The 16,614-nt window shown below is 38.0% G+C and overlaps 1 protein-coding gene across 1 annotated transcript; it reads right to left on the reverse strand.

Annotated features, from left to right (window-relative positions):
* Window positions 1-359: 359 nt before the first annotated feature.
* On the reverse strand, window positions 360-3,989 carry LOC132036710 (uncharacterized). The gene is made up of 4 exons (XM_059427090.1): window positions 3,612-3,989; window positions 2,006-2,146; window positions 1,715-1,888; window positions 360-666 (listed from the first exon to the last, which is right to left on the reverse strand). Exons 1-4 carry the CDS (start codon window positions 3,894-3,896, stop codon window positions 643-645), a joined length of 624 nt encoding a protein of 207 aa, XP_059283073.1. The 5' UTR covers window positions 3,897-3,989; the 3' UTR covers window positions 360-642.
* Between the last annotated feature and the right edge of the window lie 12,625 nt (window positions 3,990-16,614).

Genomic DNA, 16,614 nt, shown 5'->3' on the forward strand with positions numbered 1-16,614 from the left:
TGGACCAAAGAAGCCATCCCAACAGCAAAAACTACCGCACCAGCTCCATTATGACACCGAAAGCGTAAAAAGAAAGTTGACTTCACCATCAACCTTGAACCACCTACAAAGCTTGTACTTGCACCCCAGGCATACCAATTACAGTAATTGAATTACTCCCATAATGCTGTGGCAACAGCAAAAAATAATAGCTGCGAGGGGCAAAATTCTCGAATTTCCGCATTTTTGCAATTGGTGTGATTTACCAAATTGGTCATGAGTTGTGGCAATTTATATTAATTTAGTTTTCAATGTTTAGTTAACCTGTTGGCGGCAATTACATACGAGCAACCTCCACTGGTAAAAAGAATATAGAGGAATGACTCAAGAGAAACAAGTTAATTATAAAGTCAAACTCTAACTGTGTCCCCTTTTTTTTTTTTTTTCACATAAGATATACTACTATTTTAACATGTCCAACAAAATACGAATCAGGGCAATTTGAATAACACAACACTATGAAGCTAGTAAATACAAATCCAGTTCAACAATTCCCACAAAAGCTGTTAACATACGCTAAAGCTCAACGCTGAAGTACCGCGAAAGGAGGTTTCAACGCAGACCTTTTGCCCCCAATATTGCAATGCAGAACTCAAATCACTATTATATGTCCAAATCTTTCTTCGCCTGCATAGTAGCAAGAGAGTGAGTTAGTAACTCACACGTTGCAAATGCAGAAAATTAGCCATTCTTTAAGTAATAAAGCCCAAGGAGAAACCGCAATACTAGCTTACTAGCAGAATACATCATCTGCATGTTCCTTTCTTAAGTATAATCAAGAATTCAATAAAATTTTCTCACAGGACAAAAGAAACTCCTCAGGCAGTCCTGTTTTCATCGACCTTTTTCCCTCAATTCAGCTCTTCAGAAACAAAATTAAAATCCATGAGCCAATATAGAAGAGTGACAAGTATTTTTAATCGACCAGTACACTAATTAGATAATCATGACAAAGAAACTATGAGAATTCATACTGTCATAGGTGAACAAATTGCATATTGTAAAATGTCAGTTCCACAACGTTGTTTATTAATTGGGGGGGGGGGGAAGAACTATATAAATCAAGAGATTACATGGCATAATCTATTGAAAACACAACGCCGTGCAATTTATATACGAATATAAAGTAATTGAAGGATGTCTAGTAAACGAAGAAAGGAATGAGTTTACATATAAATGAAATTCATTAAGAATACTCAGAAAGATGTCAAAAATCATTCAGTAGAAAGCTTTTCTCAACTAATTAAATAAAATTGAACTTTGATGTTGTTTTACTTTACCTAGGAAAGGTTTCCACCCCTACATTGAGATTTTCTTTAATAGTACTTACCCAAAATAAAAACAGATTAATATCTTGATCTGCGCTCCATGTCAAATGGTGTCACATAAAGTTAGAGAAGGTAGTACTCTTTCTAGAAAAACTAACGCCTTCCATCTACTGCTAGTTGGCTCCTAAAACATGTTAATCTGTTGGCAACCAACCTTAATCTTATAGCAGCATTATGACTTATAATGTCTTGGTTCTTATACAATATACTGGCAGTTATTATATTTTCTAGACTACAGCAAGAAATTTCAACATGTTAAAACATCAGAAGAAACATCACGGAATGTCTAGTAGTAGTCATATTGCCCTTTTTTGAATAAGGAATATAAACAAGAAATCTCATATTACCCTTGGCCTGACAATTGGGAATTCCAGATGATAATGTAGATCTTCCACCACCTTAGCTTGAAAAAAGTCCTTGTTGCCATCATGTGTCTTGACCGTAAAAGTAATATAATAAATATAGTGACAACAGCCACCTCCATTCACCTTCAGAACGTCCTCGACCTCATGATTGGTGCCCTAAAATGAGTACAAGGCAACGTTCTTAGCAGTCTAGACAAAACAAAGGAAAAGGGCAACTGGCAAGATAGAGCTTTTTGCTTTATATAAGAAAGATGAAGCGTGAGTAGAACATACATTACTATCATTGTAGTGCTTAAGTGCCCTTCCAGCATAACTCTTCAACTTGTCCAAATTTTTAGGATCCGTCAAGTAGCGTGGCAGGGGGTAGACGGTAGCCATCGGGCACGCACCAGGATAATCTTTAATATCAAACCCCTGTTAAATTATCATTCAATAATGAGAAACAAACATCACTTATTGCATCCAATTTTGTTCTTGTATCAAGTTATGCTTCAAACAATTGATTTAGAAAGTTGCAAAAGTTTTTTCAGGCAAGTTTCCAGAATGTCTGGATACCACACAAACTAGTACTGTTTTGCTTGTCAATTGATGCTACTTTTCTGTTGACAACCAAGTAGTTTACAGATTATCTTTTTCTTGTTTTCTTTATTATATTAAAAAATAATCAGCCAATAACTCCATAATTTTGATGATTGTATCTTTAGTACTGAACTCTGAACTGCATATTAACTGAAAGCATTCTCATGAAGTAATTACTAGCATGCACCTATTAAGCTGCAGCTAACTTATGTAAAAATAGGCATGCATAGGCAACCAAAAGAACAAAATCATACCAAAAGAAAAAGGGTAGGGAATATGTATATGCACATTAATGTAATATTTTTTTTGGTCCCTCTACCCTTAACTAGAGGTCTCGGGTTCGAGCCCCGGGAATGAAAAAAATCTTGTTGGGAGTGCTTCCCCAAAATGGGCCCTGCAACGTGCGATTCGAATTTAGTCGGGCTCCAATGCGGGTGGGAAACCAAAAAAAAAAAAAAATGTAATTTTGGGGTGAAGTAGAAAAGATAGTCTATAAACAGCTATATTAACAAACAACTTTGCAGAAACGCTAGTCATGGACCTATTCGCACTCTGTTTGGATGGTCGTTACCCATGGTTTCATAATGTATAGTATCGTATTGTATTGTATTAAAGAATACAACGTTTGGATAGACTGTATCGTTTGTTGTGGTTTAATAACATTTTTATTATTTGGTTTGACTGTATGGTACTCGCTCCGGATCAAAAAGAGTGCCCACTTAGCCATTTGCACACGCCTTAAGAAAATATTAGCTCATAGGTAAAAATAGGTAATTTGACTAAACTATCCCTAATTAAATAAGTATTGAGATTTGATCACTTGATACAAAATAAGGGCAATTTTGGAAGAACAAGGTTAATTATTTCTTGATTTGGTAAGTGGACAATAGTTTTTATCCGGTGGGAGTACTGTCTAATGTCTAATAACATGTAAGTTTACTAAAATACCCTTAACCCTTAATTACAAACTAGTTTACATATATTAATAAAACTAACGTAAAAGATAAAAATAGGAACTTTGAAAAATAAGTAGGTGGTGGTTGGGGTGGGCTTGGGTGTGGGGTATAATGGAGAAATAAATTAAGTAATCACGCAAAAACTACTAAATCCGTGGTTATAAAAATTGTGTTTTTTTCACGGTTATATGACCACGGAATTACAACACCATACAAAGAAGGATGAAAACAAACATAGTTTGATAGAAAACAATAAAATAATGAAACAACCATCCAAACAGGGGGGTAAACAAAAGGATATTGCGAAAACAAATGGATGGGAGTTGAGAGAAAGGATTAGGTACCTCGCTTTCGTCGAGCTGTTTGAGGTACTTCTCCCAGACAGCTTCATCCCTCTTATTCTGAAGAGGGTAGTTAGGGCAATATTCTTCTTCAGAATCATATACACTAAGTTCATATGGCAAAGGAGAAGAAGGTAAATCCTCAAGTCCCTCTTCGTCGAAACTCATTATGCTACTGTTGTCTTTTTCTCCATCATCCTCATCTAATTCCTCATTCATTACCTTTTGTTTTTTCTCCGGCGGCGAATCCGATGGTGAAGGAAGCGGCTGCAACCGTACAGAGTTCATGGCTTCTCGAATGACAAAACCTACAATCACCAAATTTGGGGATGGATGCCAAAGGAAAGGAAACAAACCTCCTTCCAATTTATTACCTAGAAAATAAAGTCTACTTTACTCCCAAAACTTCTAAATATTCTCATCAACACCCAAAAACAAAAACTTAATATACCTTTAACCTTTTGGGTTTGGGAACCAATAACCCTTTGATCTTGTATGTATGTTTAAAAGGACAAAAATGCAAATACACCCCTTAACATTGCTATTTAGAGCATATATCTCTCTCGTTAAAAAGTAAATTAAAAATATACTCTATGAAATAGAAATTTTGGGGGAGGGTGCCGGGGGTGGGTAAGAATTTTTTTTTCATTTTTTATATTTTTTTTATAAAAGTAAAAATAGAAAAAAACCTTATATAAAACTACGGAACGGGGGGGGGGGGGGGGTGGGGGGGTGGGGGGAGGAAAAGAAATTCTCATTTCTTATAAAAAAAAAATTAAGAAAGGTAGTGGGAAAGGGATGGGGGTGGATGGTTTGGGGTGAGTGGTAAGGGTGGGGATGGTTAGGTTGAGGGGAGGGGTGGGTGGTTGGGGGTGGTTAGATGGTGCGGGGTGGAGTTGGGAGTGGATGGCGGTGGATGGTTGGGGGTGAGTGGTGGGGGTGATTAGGTGGTGTGAGGCGTGAGTGGGTGGTGGGGGTGGTTAGGTGGGTGGTGGTGGTGAGTGGTAGCGGTGGGTGGGTGGTTAGGTGGTGGGGTGGGGAGGAGACAATTAATATGGAATGTCACTTGTGGACATTTTTTCCCTACATCCATTAAGGAAGTCATTTTCTTTATTTTTAAGGAACTTGTTTTTCTAAAGAAAATGTTCTCCAAAAATTTGATCAAACAAACATAGAAAATTGGAAAACATTTTCCTCTATACCGAACACGTCCTTAATGGCAATCAATTTCGCAAAAACCCGCGAGCATTACAATAGACTCTCTTTATATATGTCTCTCTATCTATCTGTTATTTTATTTACCACCTATTATGCTGAAGAATCGGTTTCTTCACTAACGTAACAAAAGTTAAAATTGCGAAATGTAAAACACAAAAAGTTTTACCGTGGAAAACCACAACATACCTCAGTAGGATTTGCCCCAAAAACTTCACCAACTCAAGCAGTTTTAGGTTACAAACCAATAACCAAAGGGACTATAAACTTAGTATATTTTACCTCTAAAATTCACCTAATTGTGGGTGTAGCTACCCCTTTCTAGACTAATACCCTAGTCTAAAAAGCTAAAACAAACTGTAACAATAGTTACCTATTACAATACTTCTAGAGAAGTAAATAGGTTACAATTCAAGAACAAGAGATTAAAACCTAACAACTCAAGAACTACGCAACAACTTCTTCAGGAACGGGTTCTCTCGTTGAACATTTTAAATTTCTCAAAATACTCTCACAATGAATTTTATTTGCCAAGAATGATCTCTATATTTGCGAAAACTAGCGTGAGAGACAATAACATCAATGTGGTTTTTGTATATAGGAGTACTGATGGACGAATTTCCCTTGACTTCGCCTTCAAATCCCACAGAATTTTGGTTAAGGAATCCTATTTGGACTTGATTTCCTTATTTGTTTTGACATTTACACAGTTTGCTCCTAATTCCAAAGTTTTTTCCTTATACAAAACTGTAGCAATGTTTCTATATAGAAACTGTATTCCTTAATCCACACGTTTAAGCTATAAAAAGAATCCTCAAGGAATTCTTCTTACACTGGGAATCTACTTCGCAGCTTCTGATCAACGCCATCTCCAGTCATCTGCTAAGGACTTGTTTCTTTAATGTATGTGTAATACTTGTTAGGTATTTTTGGTGTGAATGGGAAATGAAAGTTTTATTTCCTTTGCCTTTTTCGAAAAGGCAATTTTTGCCTAAAAGGTACATGCCTTTTCAGAAAAGACACACCTAATTTCTTAATAGATACCTATTGTTGGCTATAAATATCTAACAATCCCTTCAAATTTTACTTATGAAAAATCTAATTGTCTTCTTCCTTCTTTCTGCACTTCAAATATATTTTGTGTGATTTGCTGCCGCCTATTGCATTCGCCGTTTATTGGGGTCCGAGTTACCGCTATACTGGTGAGTTAATTCATTCTATCCTGGGAGGATATATTCTATAACCTCGGGTACTTGAGGGTAATAATTTCTTTTAGGAAACACAGTGAATTCAGTGGGCTCGAATTATTCTTTTTTCATTTATTTTCAAATTCTGTTTAAGTTATTATCGAATACAGATTGACAACAATCTTAAGGAAATTATTATTTTTATATATTATGTATTTTATTAATCTACTAGAATCTTACTCTTTTTACAAAGAAGAAATTAACTTTTTTAGAATAAAAGTACTCTTTTTAGAAATAAAGTACTCTTTTTTGAGTGAAAAAGTACTCCTTTCAGAAATAAAAGTACTCTTTTTTGAGTGAAAAAGTACTCCTTTCAGAAATAAAAGTACTCTTTTTGGAGACTAACACATTTGTGGTTTTCTTCTTCACTGGAGATTAAATCCGTGTGATTTTCTACTCCAAGTTACTACTCGGTTTAAAGAATGTAAAAACTTTACCGATTTAGTAACGTTCGTTGGTTTGAAGATATAAACTCTTCGCTGGTTGTTTATTCGGTTTGAAGAAGATGAAAATTTCGTCGTTTTCTAACATCTGTTTGTGTCAGAGATCATTTGGTTTGAAGATCTAAAACTTCTCCATTTTATTCTCTGATTATGAAAACAGGTGGATAAGAATCGGAATTTAATTTCGATTGACAGCATAAAAAAAAAAAACTGTTCGGCTATGGAACTAGTTTCTTCATTGTTGTATTAATCATTGTACATGACGTTGGTGTGGCTAGTCATAATGTCGAATTAATGTTATGACACCAACAAATTACGTTGATGGCACTTGGTTTAATCACCAACTGATTGTGTCATTTGAGAAAAGGGTTTCAGGCATGTATCTTTTGATTTGTTTGGGTATCACGATTTTTTATGATCAATCTAACCATAAAAGTGGATAATTGACATTGAGTACTCTTGTAAGTCATTCATGCATTTACTGTACATTTGGAAGTAATACTACGCTTTACATAAGAGGAAAGTAAAGAAAATGACAGTCCAGTGGGCTCTATGGTTGTGCATTCAAGGGGTTTGAAAATTGGAAATTAATTAATTGTGATTAAGGGTACAATTGCAGCAGTTTAACAAAGATCGTTATTGTTCCGCTGTTTTAAGAGTTCATGCAAATAGGGCATAAGTCACAAACACATGTGTGTTTACTTCAAGGATTTTACTTTCTTTACTCTGCTTATCCTTTAATTTTCTACTCTTTATGATTTATGTAATTCAGATTTTATAAATGTAAGGGTAGACGTTTATTAGTTGGTGATCTTAAAGTATATTCTATTTGCATGCTAATTAGTTGGTATATAGCGTGGTAGCATGCACGAAGTATGTGAAATTTTTTTTTCAAGGTAGTAAGACATGAATTAGGCTTACATTAACACTTGAAAGTTTTTCTTGAGATCAGGAAAATAATATGTATTTATTAGTTTGGGTTAAAATGAATTTCCCTGAAAAGCCTTTGTAAAACATTTTTTTTTGGATGTATGCTAAATTTTTTAAATCTGTCCAGAACTATTCATTAAGATGAAGAAGAAAGACCATCTTCTTTGTAACGGCCCGTTTGGTCATTATTGCACTTTTGATCCATTTACCCCCGTTGACCCTTCCTCGAGCCCTATTAGTACGATTTTGACTCGCGGGGATGGGTGATACTGTTTTCGAGGTGATCGGGCGAGATTTATGATGACTTTTGTGAAATAGAGCCTTAAAGTGAAAAACGTGTGACCAATAGTTGACTTTAGGGTAACAGATCTTTTTCGAAAATTCGTCGATTCTGAGAGCTCCGGATGGTCGATTATGATTTGGTGGGATGTTCACTTCGGTTTCCGAGGCATTCGGGAGCGCTTTGAGTTAGTGGTTGGAAAGTTAGTCTTTGGCCATTAGGTGTTGACTCGGTCAAATAGATCTCTGTTGGGAATTCCGAGACCGCAAGTGAGTCTGTAGCGTGTTTTTATGTGTGAATGCATGTCTGGTTTGTATCTGAGAGGTCTTAGGTGATTGCCGAATTTTGGGATTGATATTGTGAACATCAGAAGTTTTCTGGTGTCCGCCGTAGCAGCACCAGATGCGCCGTAGCGAACCCTCCACAGTGGGGCATGGTCCGCTATAGCAAGTGTGTGGGTCCCATCTGCTGTGGCGGACTCATGACAGCGAAGTGAGGGGCGCTGGCGAGGCTCGCTGTAGCGGACCAGTGGCCGCTGCAGCGGACGACGTGGCCCAGATTCTATTTAATGCCTAAGTTAAAACCCTTCATTTCTTATCACTTCATTTATTATTCTTAAGCATCTTGGAGGCGATTTGAAGAAGTTCCTGACTGATTTCTCTTGTGGGTAAATTCCCTAACCTAGAATTCATTCCTTTATCCTTCCTAAGCTTGAATTCATGCTAGAAAATTTATAGAATTTAAGAAGGAAGATGGATTTTGATGTTTACTTCATTCATGAGTTTTAGTCTTTCTAAATGAGATTTGTTCGTGGATTTGACTAATCTAAGTATGGAGTTTGATGATTTAGTAACTAATAGGCTTGAAATTTTCATTTATGTTGATGAATTGAAAGTTTGAAAGTTAGGGTTTATACCCAAATTGGGGATTTTCACTTGAATGATGGAATTGACCTATTTTTTAGTTATTTTAGCAATTGAATAGTAGGATTGAACTTCTAGAACATTGGATTACCAATTTCACTTTTGAAATACATATATTACCCTTGTGGGCCAGTTTTTCCCCTTTTCCATAGTTGATTTTGACTCGGAAGATATTATAGAAATATGGGTATTGTTCTTCCTTATTTCTAATTTAAAATTCGATTATGGATAGACTTTGAGTACTTGGAGGCTCTCCGAAAAGCAAAGGCGAAGGTTTGAGTGTTCGTGGCTCCCGCTTGGCTACCAGGTAGGTTACGGCTTAACTTTCGGTTAGACTTCGGTTAGCGAAGCATATGTAGAAATTAATTATTGACGGACAAAGCATGTTAAGCCTTCGGGTATGAAGTTGGGATGGATATTCTTAGGTTGGTATTGTTGACTGACTATGTGGGCTCTTCGCCATGATTGTTGAGATTGGGCCTGTCGCCCTACTAGCTACGTGTGATATTCTTGTGATTGACATACTTACCCCTCTCCCTCTTGTTATTCCATTGTCATATGAAAGAGGGAGAACGGCACGTTCCGCAACATATATTTGGTCCGGGTTTCACGTTCCACATCATATATTTGGATCGAGTTGCATGTTTCATAATATATATTGGACCGGGTTGCACGTTCCACAAATACGATTGGATCGGGGCCGTACGGCCACAAAGAATACATGGACTTCGCGGGTCCCCCATGGGTCATGGCTGTCGAGGTGTGGAGGTATTTCGCCTGGAGCATGTGTGTATCATTGCATTACATTGCATCGCACTTACATTCATATTACATCCGTCCACATCTCTGATTTATTTGTTGTATTTATTATATTGCATGGTGCGTTTCCGCATTGATTCCTTGGTTGATTATTGACTTGAGTTGTTGTGTGCCTGATTAATACATACTAAGGGATTGATGGACTCGAGGATTAGAGACTTTCTCCTAGGCCATGACTTGAGGTCACAGAGATCTATTGTGGTTCTTATTACCGTGAGATGACTTATATTTGCTGAGTAACCATATTTGATTGTTTACTTGCCTATTTGTTGATTTCTTTCTTTTATATAAGTGAACCAATTGTTGTCGGCCTATGATGCCTACTCAGTACGTATTGTTTGTACTGATGCTACCTTGCTACACTCCTTTTCGGAGTGTAGAGTTTGAGACAGGATCCACGCCAGGCCCTCGTGAGTGATCCCCGAGGCAGTTCCTTTGGAGACTTAGGGTGAGCCACTGCCAGATCTGCAGCCCGAGTTTCCATTCCTCATTATATCTATCTTTTACTTTCCGGACAGTATTCCTTATCTTGTTATGAGCCTTGTATGGCAATATTTAGTTATTTGTAATTATTGGTTTAGACTTATGTAGTAAATAGTAGCTCTTGTACTGATACAGACCAAATGCCTTGGGTAGTTTATGTATTTCCGCACTTATTACTTTTATATGATATTTGAGACTTATCAGCATTTGTATTGTTCTTCCGCATTGATAGATTGGATGTTGGGTAAGGGAAGGGTTTGCCCACTAGGGGGAACTGTGTGGGTGCCCGCACGACTAGTGATTTGGGTCGTGACGACATTCTTTGATTCTTAGAAAGTCACTATCTTTAGGGTTATTGGGAATGTCTATTTATTTCATCACATCCAAAGAGAGTGATACATGATGGACGGAAGCTGAATCTGTCTGACAAAATTACAGCGACAATTAAAAGTGAAATGAACACTAGGCATTCTGTTCCATACTTAAGGCTAATTCATTTTCCATCTCTATTAAGTATATTGATAGTGGGTAATATTTTTTATCCGTTCCAAATGTATCTCGTGTGAAGGGTATTTTGACCATGTAGGATCTTTTGTGTATGATCTTGCATAATCTCAAAGAAAACATATCATGGAATTTTTAGCAAAATTTGGTGACTTTCTAACAAGTTTCTGCCTTACTTTTATCCGGGTAATACAATAATTTTTCTTGAAGCTATTTGATAAAATAGAAAGGTTGAATCCTAATTGGCTGAACCATAAAGAAATGATGGCATGATCCCTTTAGTAACTGCTTTCTTGTACCATACCGCGACACGTCATATCAAACCACTCATTAACGAATTCAAGAATGTGTTCCCACCATCAGTGGGAAAATAGAACAACAAGTTCAGTACCAATTTGAATCGACGAGATGCCAATTTGAATGAAGTCGCACGAAAGGAATGAAAGAATGGAAGTTTCCTAAATGTCCTATAGCCTCTCGAGGATGGGTACGGATGTCTACATACCATTCTTCAAGACTCTACTAGACGTTGCTCTTGTACTCGTGAGACCGATGAACCTAGGGCTCTGATACGAACTTATCACGACATAATTCACGGCTCGTGATGGCACCGACACTATCCCCCCTGGTAGATGAACCATCCCTAAATCATTTACTTCCTTTTAAGAACACGTGCGAAAATTTAGTACACTGAAACATTAATCAACAAATACAGTAACGTAAACGAGTGAGGAAGAAAACTTTAATTGGTATAATTCCCAAAAACCTGGTCTTGACTTGTACAAGAGCTTAAATGGAATACATTGTTTGAAAATGAAAATACCGACTCAACATTGAAGTAAATACTGTCTACAGAAAATGACAGATTGCATAAGAAGAGATCTGGGCTGCAGGTCCGGCTAGTAGCTCTCCCAAACATCTCTGATGATAGCCTCGGGATTAGTCACGAGGTCTCGAACACGAATCTGGATCAAACTCTGCACTCATCAAGGAGTGCAACATGGGTAGTATGAGCACAACACTAGTACTCGTAGGCATCATAGGACGACAACGATTAGATAACACATATAAACAGGAAGAAATTAACAGGTAGAGCAGATAAGCAGTCAAGTATAGTCAGCGATCATTTTCTCAGTTAAAAGCCCACAGTAGTAATAATCACAATACATCAATATCCTCCGGTCATAGCCTAGGTGAAAGCTTCTAATCCACAAGTCCGCTAAGTTTCTAAGTAATCACTTAACAAACATGCAACAACTCAAGTAAATCACCAATAGATAATTCGATGAGATAATGTGCTATGCATTGATATGAAGTACAATACAAATGGGATGCAATGTATTACAATGCCCTCCAGGCCTCTTTTCCAAACTGCACACACATGCTAAGGGCAATGCCTCAAAGCCATGACCCATGGGGGATCCATAAAGTCCATGTACCCTCGTTCCGGCAAATGACCTCGGACACGAGGACTCTCTCGCTCCGATAAACGACCTTGGATCACAAGCACTCATCTCGCTCCGTAAAGAACACGAATCACAAGCACTCTGACTTTCTTTTACGCTTTCGGACAAATACCTTAGAGGCTACACTCTCTCAGTTATCATCAGTTCAAATCACAATCATGTCAAATCACATATCATGTCAAATCACATATGAAACATGGGATGTATGCCATGCATGGAATCAAGTCATCAGCAACTCATATCATGGAGTTTACAAATGCATGCCACAAATGCTAATCACAACTCGAGTCGACCGAATTATCGATCTCTATTCCAGGTCACAAGTGAGGTATCAAATGCCAAAGATGAATGAAGCAAAGAATCACAACTCAATGCTTTATTATTATCCTTCCCTTTTCATGAGGTAAGTGAGATATAACAACGTGTATCATAGAATCAAGTAATGCATGCCAAAAATGCTGAACACAATTCAAGTCATTACGTTTAGCCTTTCCTTTCCATGAGATGAATGAGAATCAAATGGAAAAACAGATCAATCAACTAAAACATGTATTAGCAAACATGGCGACAAGCTCACATAACAACATGCATACCAAACCCGTGGATTCCTCACCACAAACATGCCCGAAAGCCTATCATGTTTTCCCTGTCAACATCTACCAAATGCATACGATTCTCTAATAGGAGTCTAACAAGGTAAGCCGTAACCTACCTCGAAGACGAATAGATGCCACGAACCAATCCACTTGAGCATTTTCTTTTTGAACTGCCCCATAAGGATCAAAGTTTATCAATTTAGTATTCTACATTAGTATACGAGTCTAAGGACAACCACATTGCTATACTTCTCAAAAAACTCAAAAATGACCTTAGAAAAGTGACACCGGGCCACAAGGGCAAAATCAGAAATTTGTTGGAAAATTAGTTCACCCGAAGTCTAAACAATCACCACCCTATGTTTTATGCAAATTTAATCCCAATGAGCATAAATTTAATCAATTTATCAAAACCCCCTATTTAGGAGAAAACCCATAAACTAATCCATTGAAAATCCATTTTGAAATCAAGTCTAGAGTTTAGAAATAGTTTATCCGAGCTTAATCAAGCTAAAAACTAGGAAACCCTTCCAAAACCATCCATGATTAGTTAAGAAAAACCACTTTCTAACCTAGGGTTTATAAGTCAAAAAATCCTCTTTCAAAACAAGTTTCCCATCAAGAAAATCCTTAATTAATCCATTATGAAATCATAAAACAAGGATAGGAAGCTTACCTCAATGAGTTACCTTAAAAAGCCCTTCAATTTTCCCCTTCTAACAAGCTACTAGGTCTAAGAAATGATTTAGGGAGAATGGGGTTCGAAGTTGAAAAAGATGGGATTAAATGGGACTTTCTGATCCAAAGAATCCCGCACCTGCGGACCATCCCTCGCAGGTGCGGGCTCGCATATGTGGAAACTTGGCGTATGCGACCTCCCTTAAGTTGGGGAAATTCGCAGATGGGGTGGATGGGAAGGTCCGTATATGCGGACAACCCCCTGACCACAGATACTCGTACGTACGACCAATTCCCGCAGGTGCAGCACACCAGAAACCAGCAAAATTCTCGTTTTCACCAAGTTCAAACCAAAAGGCGAAAACCTTCCGAGACCTTTTATGTCACGACCCAACCGGAGGGCCATGACGGGCACTCGGTGCTAACCCACCCGGGCACCTCTTATCATACATCCACATTTACATCTAGGTGGGCCACATAGCTTAATCATAATTTCTATCCGTCATTCATGGGATTTTCTGATCCAACAATCTCGCACCTGTGGACCATCCCTTGCAGGTGCGGGCTTGCATCTGTGGAAAATTGGCTGCAGATGCGGCCTCCCTTAAGTTGGGGAAATTCACAGATGGGGGGGGGGGGGGGGGGGGGGGGAAGGTCCGTATATGCGGACAACCCCCTGACCACAGATACTCGCACGAACGACCAATTCCTGCAGGTGCAGCCCTACACTCGCAGGTGTGGCACACTAGAAACCAGCAAAATTCTCGTTTTCACCAAGTTCAAACCAAAAAGCGAAACCCTTCCGAGACCTTTCGTGTCACGACCCAACCAGAGGGCCATGACGGGCACCCGGTGCTAACCCACCCGGGCACCTCTTATCGTACATCCACATTTACATCTAGGTGGGCCACATAGCTTAATCATAATTTCTATCCGTCATTCATGCTAATCTTATTGGGCAACGATACATTCATAACATCATTAACAACTATACCCATATCAATGTACATAAGCCAACGAGGCTATCAAAATGATATACAAAATATAAGCCGACAAGGCTTCATGACATCTAACCATATACAACTATCTACGAGCCTCTAAGAAGAGTAGGTAACATCATATAGGCGGGACAGGACCCCGCCGTGCCCATGTATGTACACAAAAGAATAATACCAAAAGCTGTAGCTCCGGATGAAATGGAGCTCCTCTATGTAGTCCCTGAATAAGAAAGCTATGGATCAAGCCTGTCTCCCTGGCCACCTGCGGGCATGACGCAGCGTCCACAAACAAAAAGATGTCAGTACGAATAATGTACTGAGTATGTAAAGCATAATCAACATCATAATAGGAGCATAAGAGATAGCATGAGAAATAGCATAAGATGGGAGAATAGGGAGATAGTAGAGCCATCATCATAATTACTTACTTGTCTTTCATAGGGACCTTCCATTTCTAATGCGTGCTCGTGTACATACATATAAACATATACATATATCTACATCCGTATCTATATTCGTATTCGTATTCATATACATATTCATTTCCATAGCATACCCGACCATGGAGGTTCAGTGGTTTCACATACCAGGCCATGACAAGGCGCGGTGATTATACATACCTGGCCCTACCAAGGCTCAGTGTCATCCATACCCAACTGCAGTGGTGTGCGCGCAATAGATATCATACCCGGCCATATAAGCTCGGTGTTACATAATAGTCATACATACTTAGACACGTATACTTAAGAGTCCATAAGTATCATCAACATCATTACCATTATCATTTTTGTTACGTCTATCCTTGAAGGATCAACTATCATATAAAGGATGCAATGGAATCATGAAAGTATCAAGGATCATGAGCTTTAGCAGCTTTAGGGATAGAATCATTTGGAAGACATTATAGAAATCATGAAAGGATATATATATATAGCCAAGGAACCATGCCTTACTGAAAGAAAGGTTAGCCTTACATACCTCTTTGTCTTCTTAACTATCTAAAGTTCACCGTTGAAGCTTGAATAATCTACATTTAGAAGGATTCATACCATGGTTAAGCCTTAATGATACTCTTAGATTCAAACTAGAATAATTCATAGTCTAATGAAAATACGGCAGCATTTCCCCTATTTCGTCAACTTCCACCATATCACAAAACAACTCCCAACAACCATGATAACATCCATAATACACTCATAATATCCAAATCAAGTAATCACATTACATTAAGCCTTCAATATTCACCCTCATGTTCAACTCATACTAGCAACTTCATACCCATTTTAGCACATTTTCATATAATAATTCTTCATCACCATTATTACCTTCCATAACAAGATTATATCCATATTATACTAGTAATCATGACTCAAGTTAGCTCACTACTTAAAAACATCACAAAAGTTACATTTGGCCCTCATTTTCTACTCTATTCTTCAACCCAAGTTCTTCAATAACTAAGTATTCATGATAGCATGAATAAGCATGAAAACTAACCTTTTATCTCATGGGAATGAGCTTTGGAGCATCTATTAACTTATGTGAAAACCCTAGCTTCAATACTCAAGAATCTCTTGTAGTCTACAAACCCTAGGAAACCTTCTAACGTATGAACACTTTGATTCTTGCCTCTTGATCTTTGTTTTCTCTTGGATTGGGGTGGAATAAGTTTAGAGAAGGGTTTTGAGCTCTCAATACTTGTAGAAGATGAAAAATGAAATAAAAGAACCAAGGGCATCTATTTATACAAAACTTAAAAATCTGCCCGGTGGATTTTATACGGACCACTTATACGGTCCGTACAATATTATACGGTCCGTATAAGTGGACCGTATAACACCACTATGGAATTGAGTTATACGGACCCCTCTTATACGGACCGTATAAGTGGTCGTATAACTCCCAGTTGTGCGGAACTTTCTCGCGTTGATTCGTTTGACTTCTAATCCTCGTGGAACCTTTTTGGCACTTATATAATACTTCATTAACCATACAATAGGCCTTGTAGCAGCCCCTCAAGACATCACAAGAATACTTATTAGCTCAATCGTAGCAAAACCTTTCCGAATATGACTTATATTTCACTTCCTTCATCGAACTACATTTCACATATTCGTATAACTTCGAAATCTTATACTATGAACCCTAAGCTATCCGATGCTTCCCTTAATCTCATAATGATTTCACAATCACCTTAAGCTCACATTAGCCTATCCACAAGGCAACGCATACGGTATTTTTTGAGGTGTAACATTTCGGATACAAACTAAACATGCAACCCACTCTAAAAACACGCTACGAACTCATCCATTCCCTCGAAATTCCCAAAAGAGGTCGTCTTGACCTAGTCAACCCCGAAACACCAAATACAAGCTTTTCACCCAAGGGACCAAAACATCCTCGAGTGCCTCGGGAATAAAACCA

This window comes from Lycium ferocissimum, chromosome 11, assembly GCF_029784015.1.
Source record: "Lycium ferocissimum isolate CSIRO_LF1 chromosome 11, AGI_CSIRO_Lferr_CH_V1, whole genome shotgun sequence".
Classification (NCBI taxonomy): Eukaryota; Viridiplantae; Streptophyta; class Magnoliopsida; order Solanales; family Solanaceae; genus Lycium; species Lycium ferocissimum.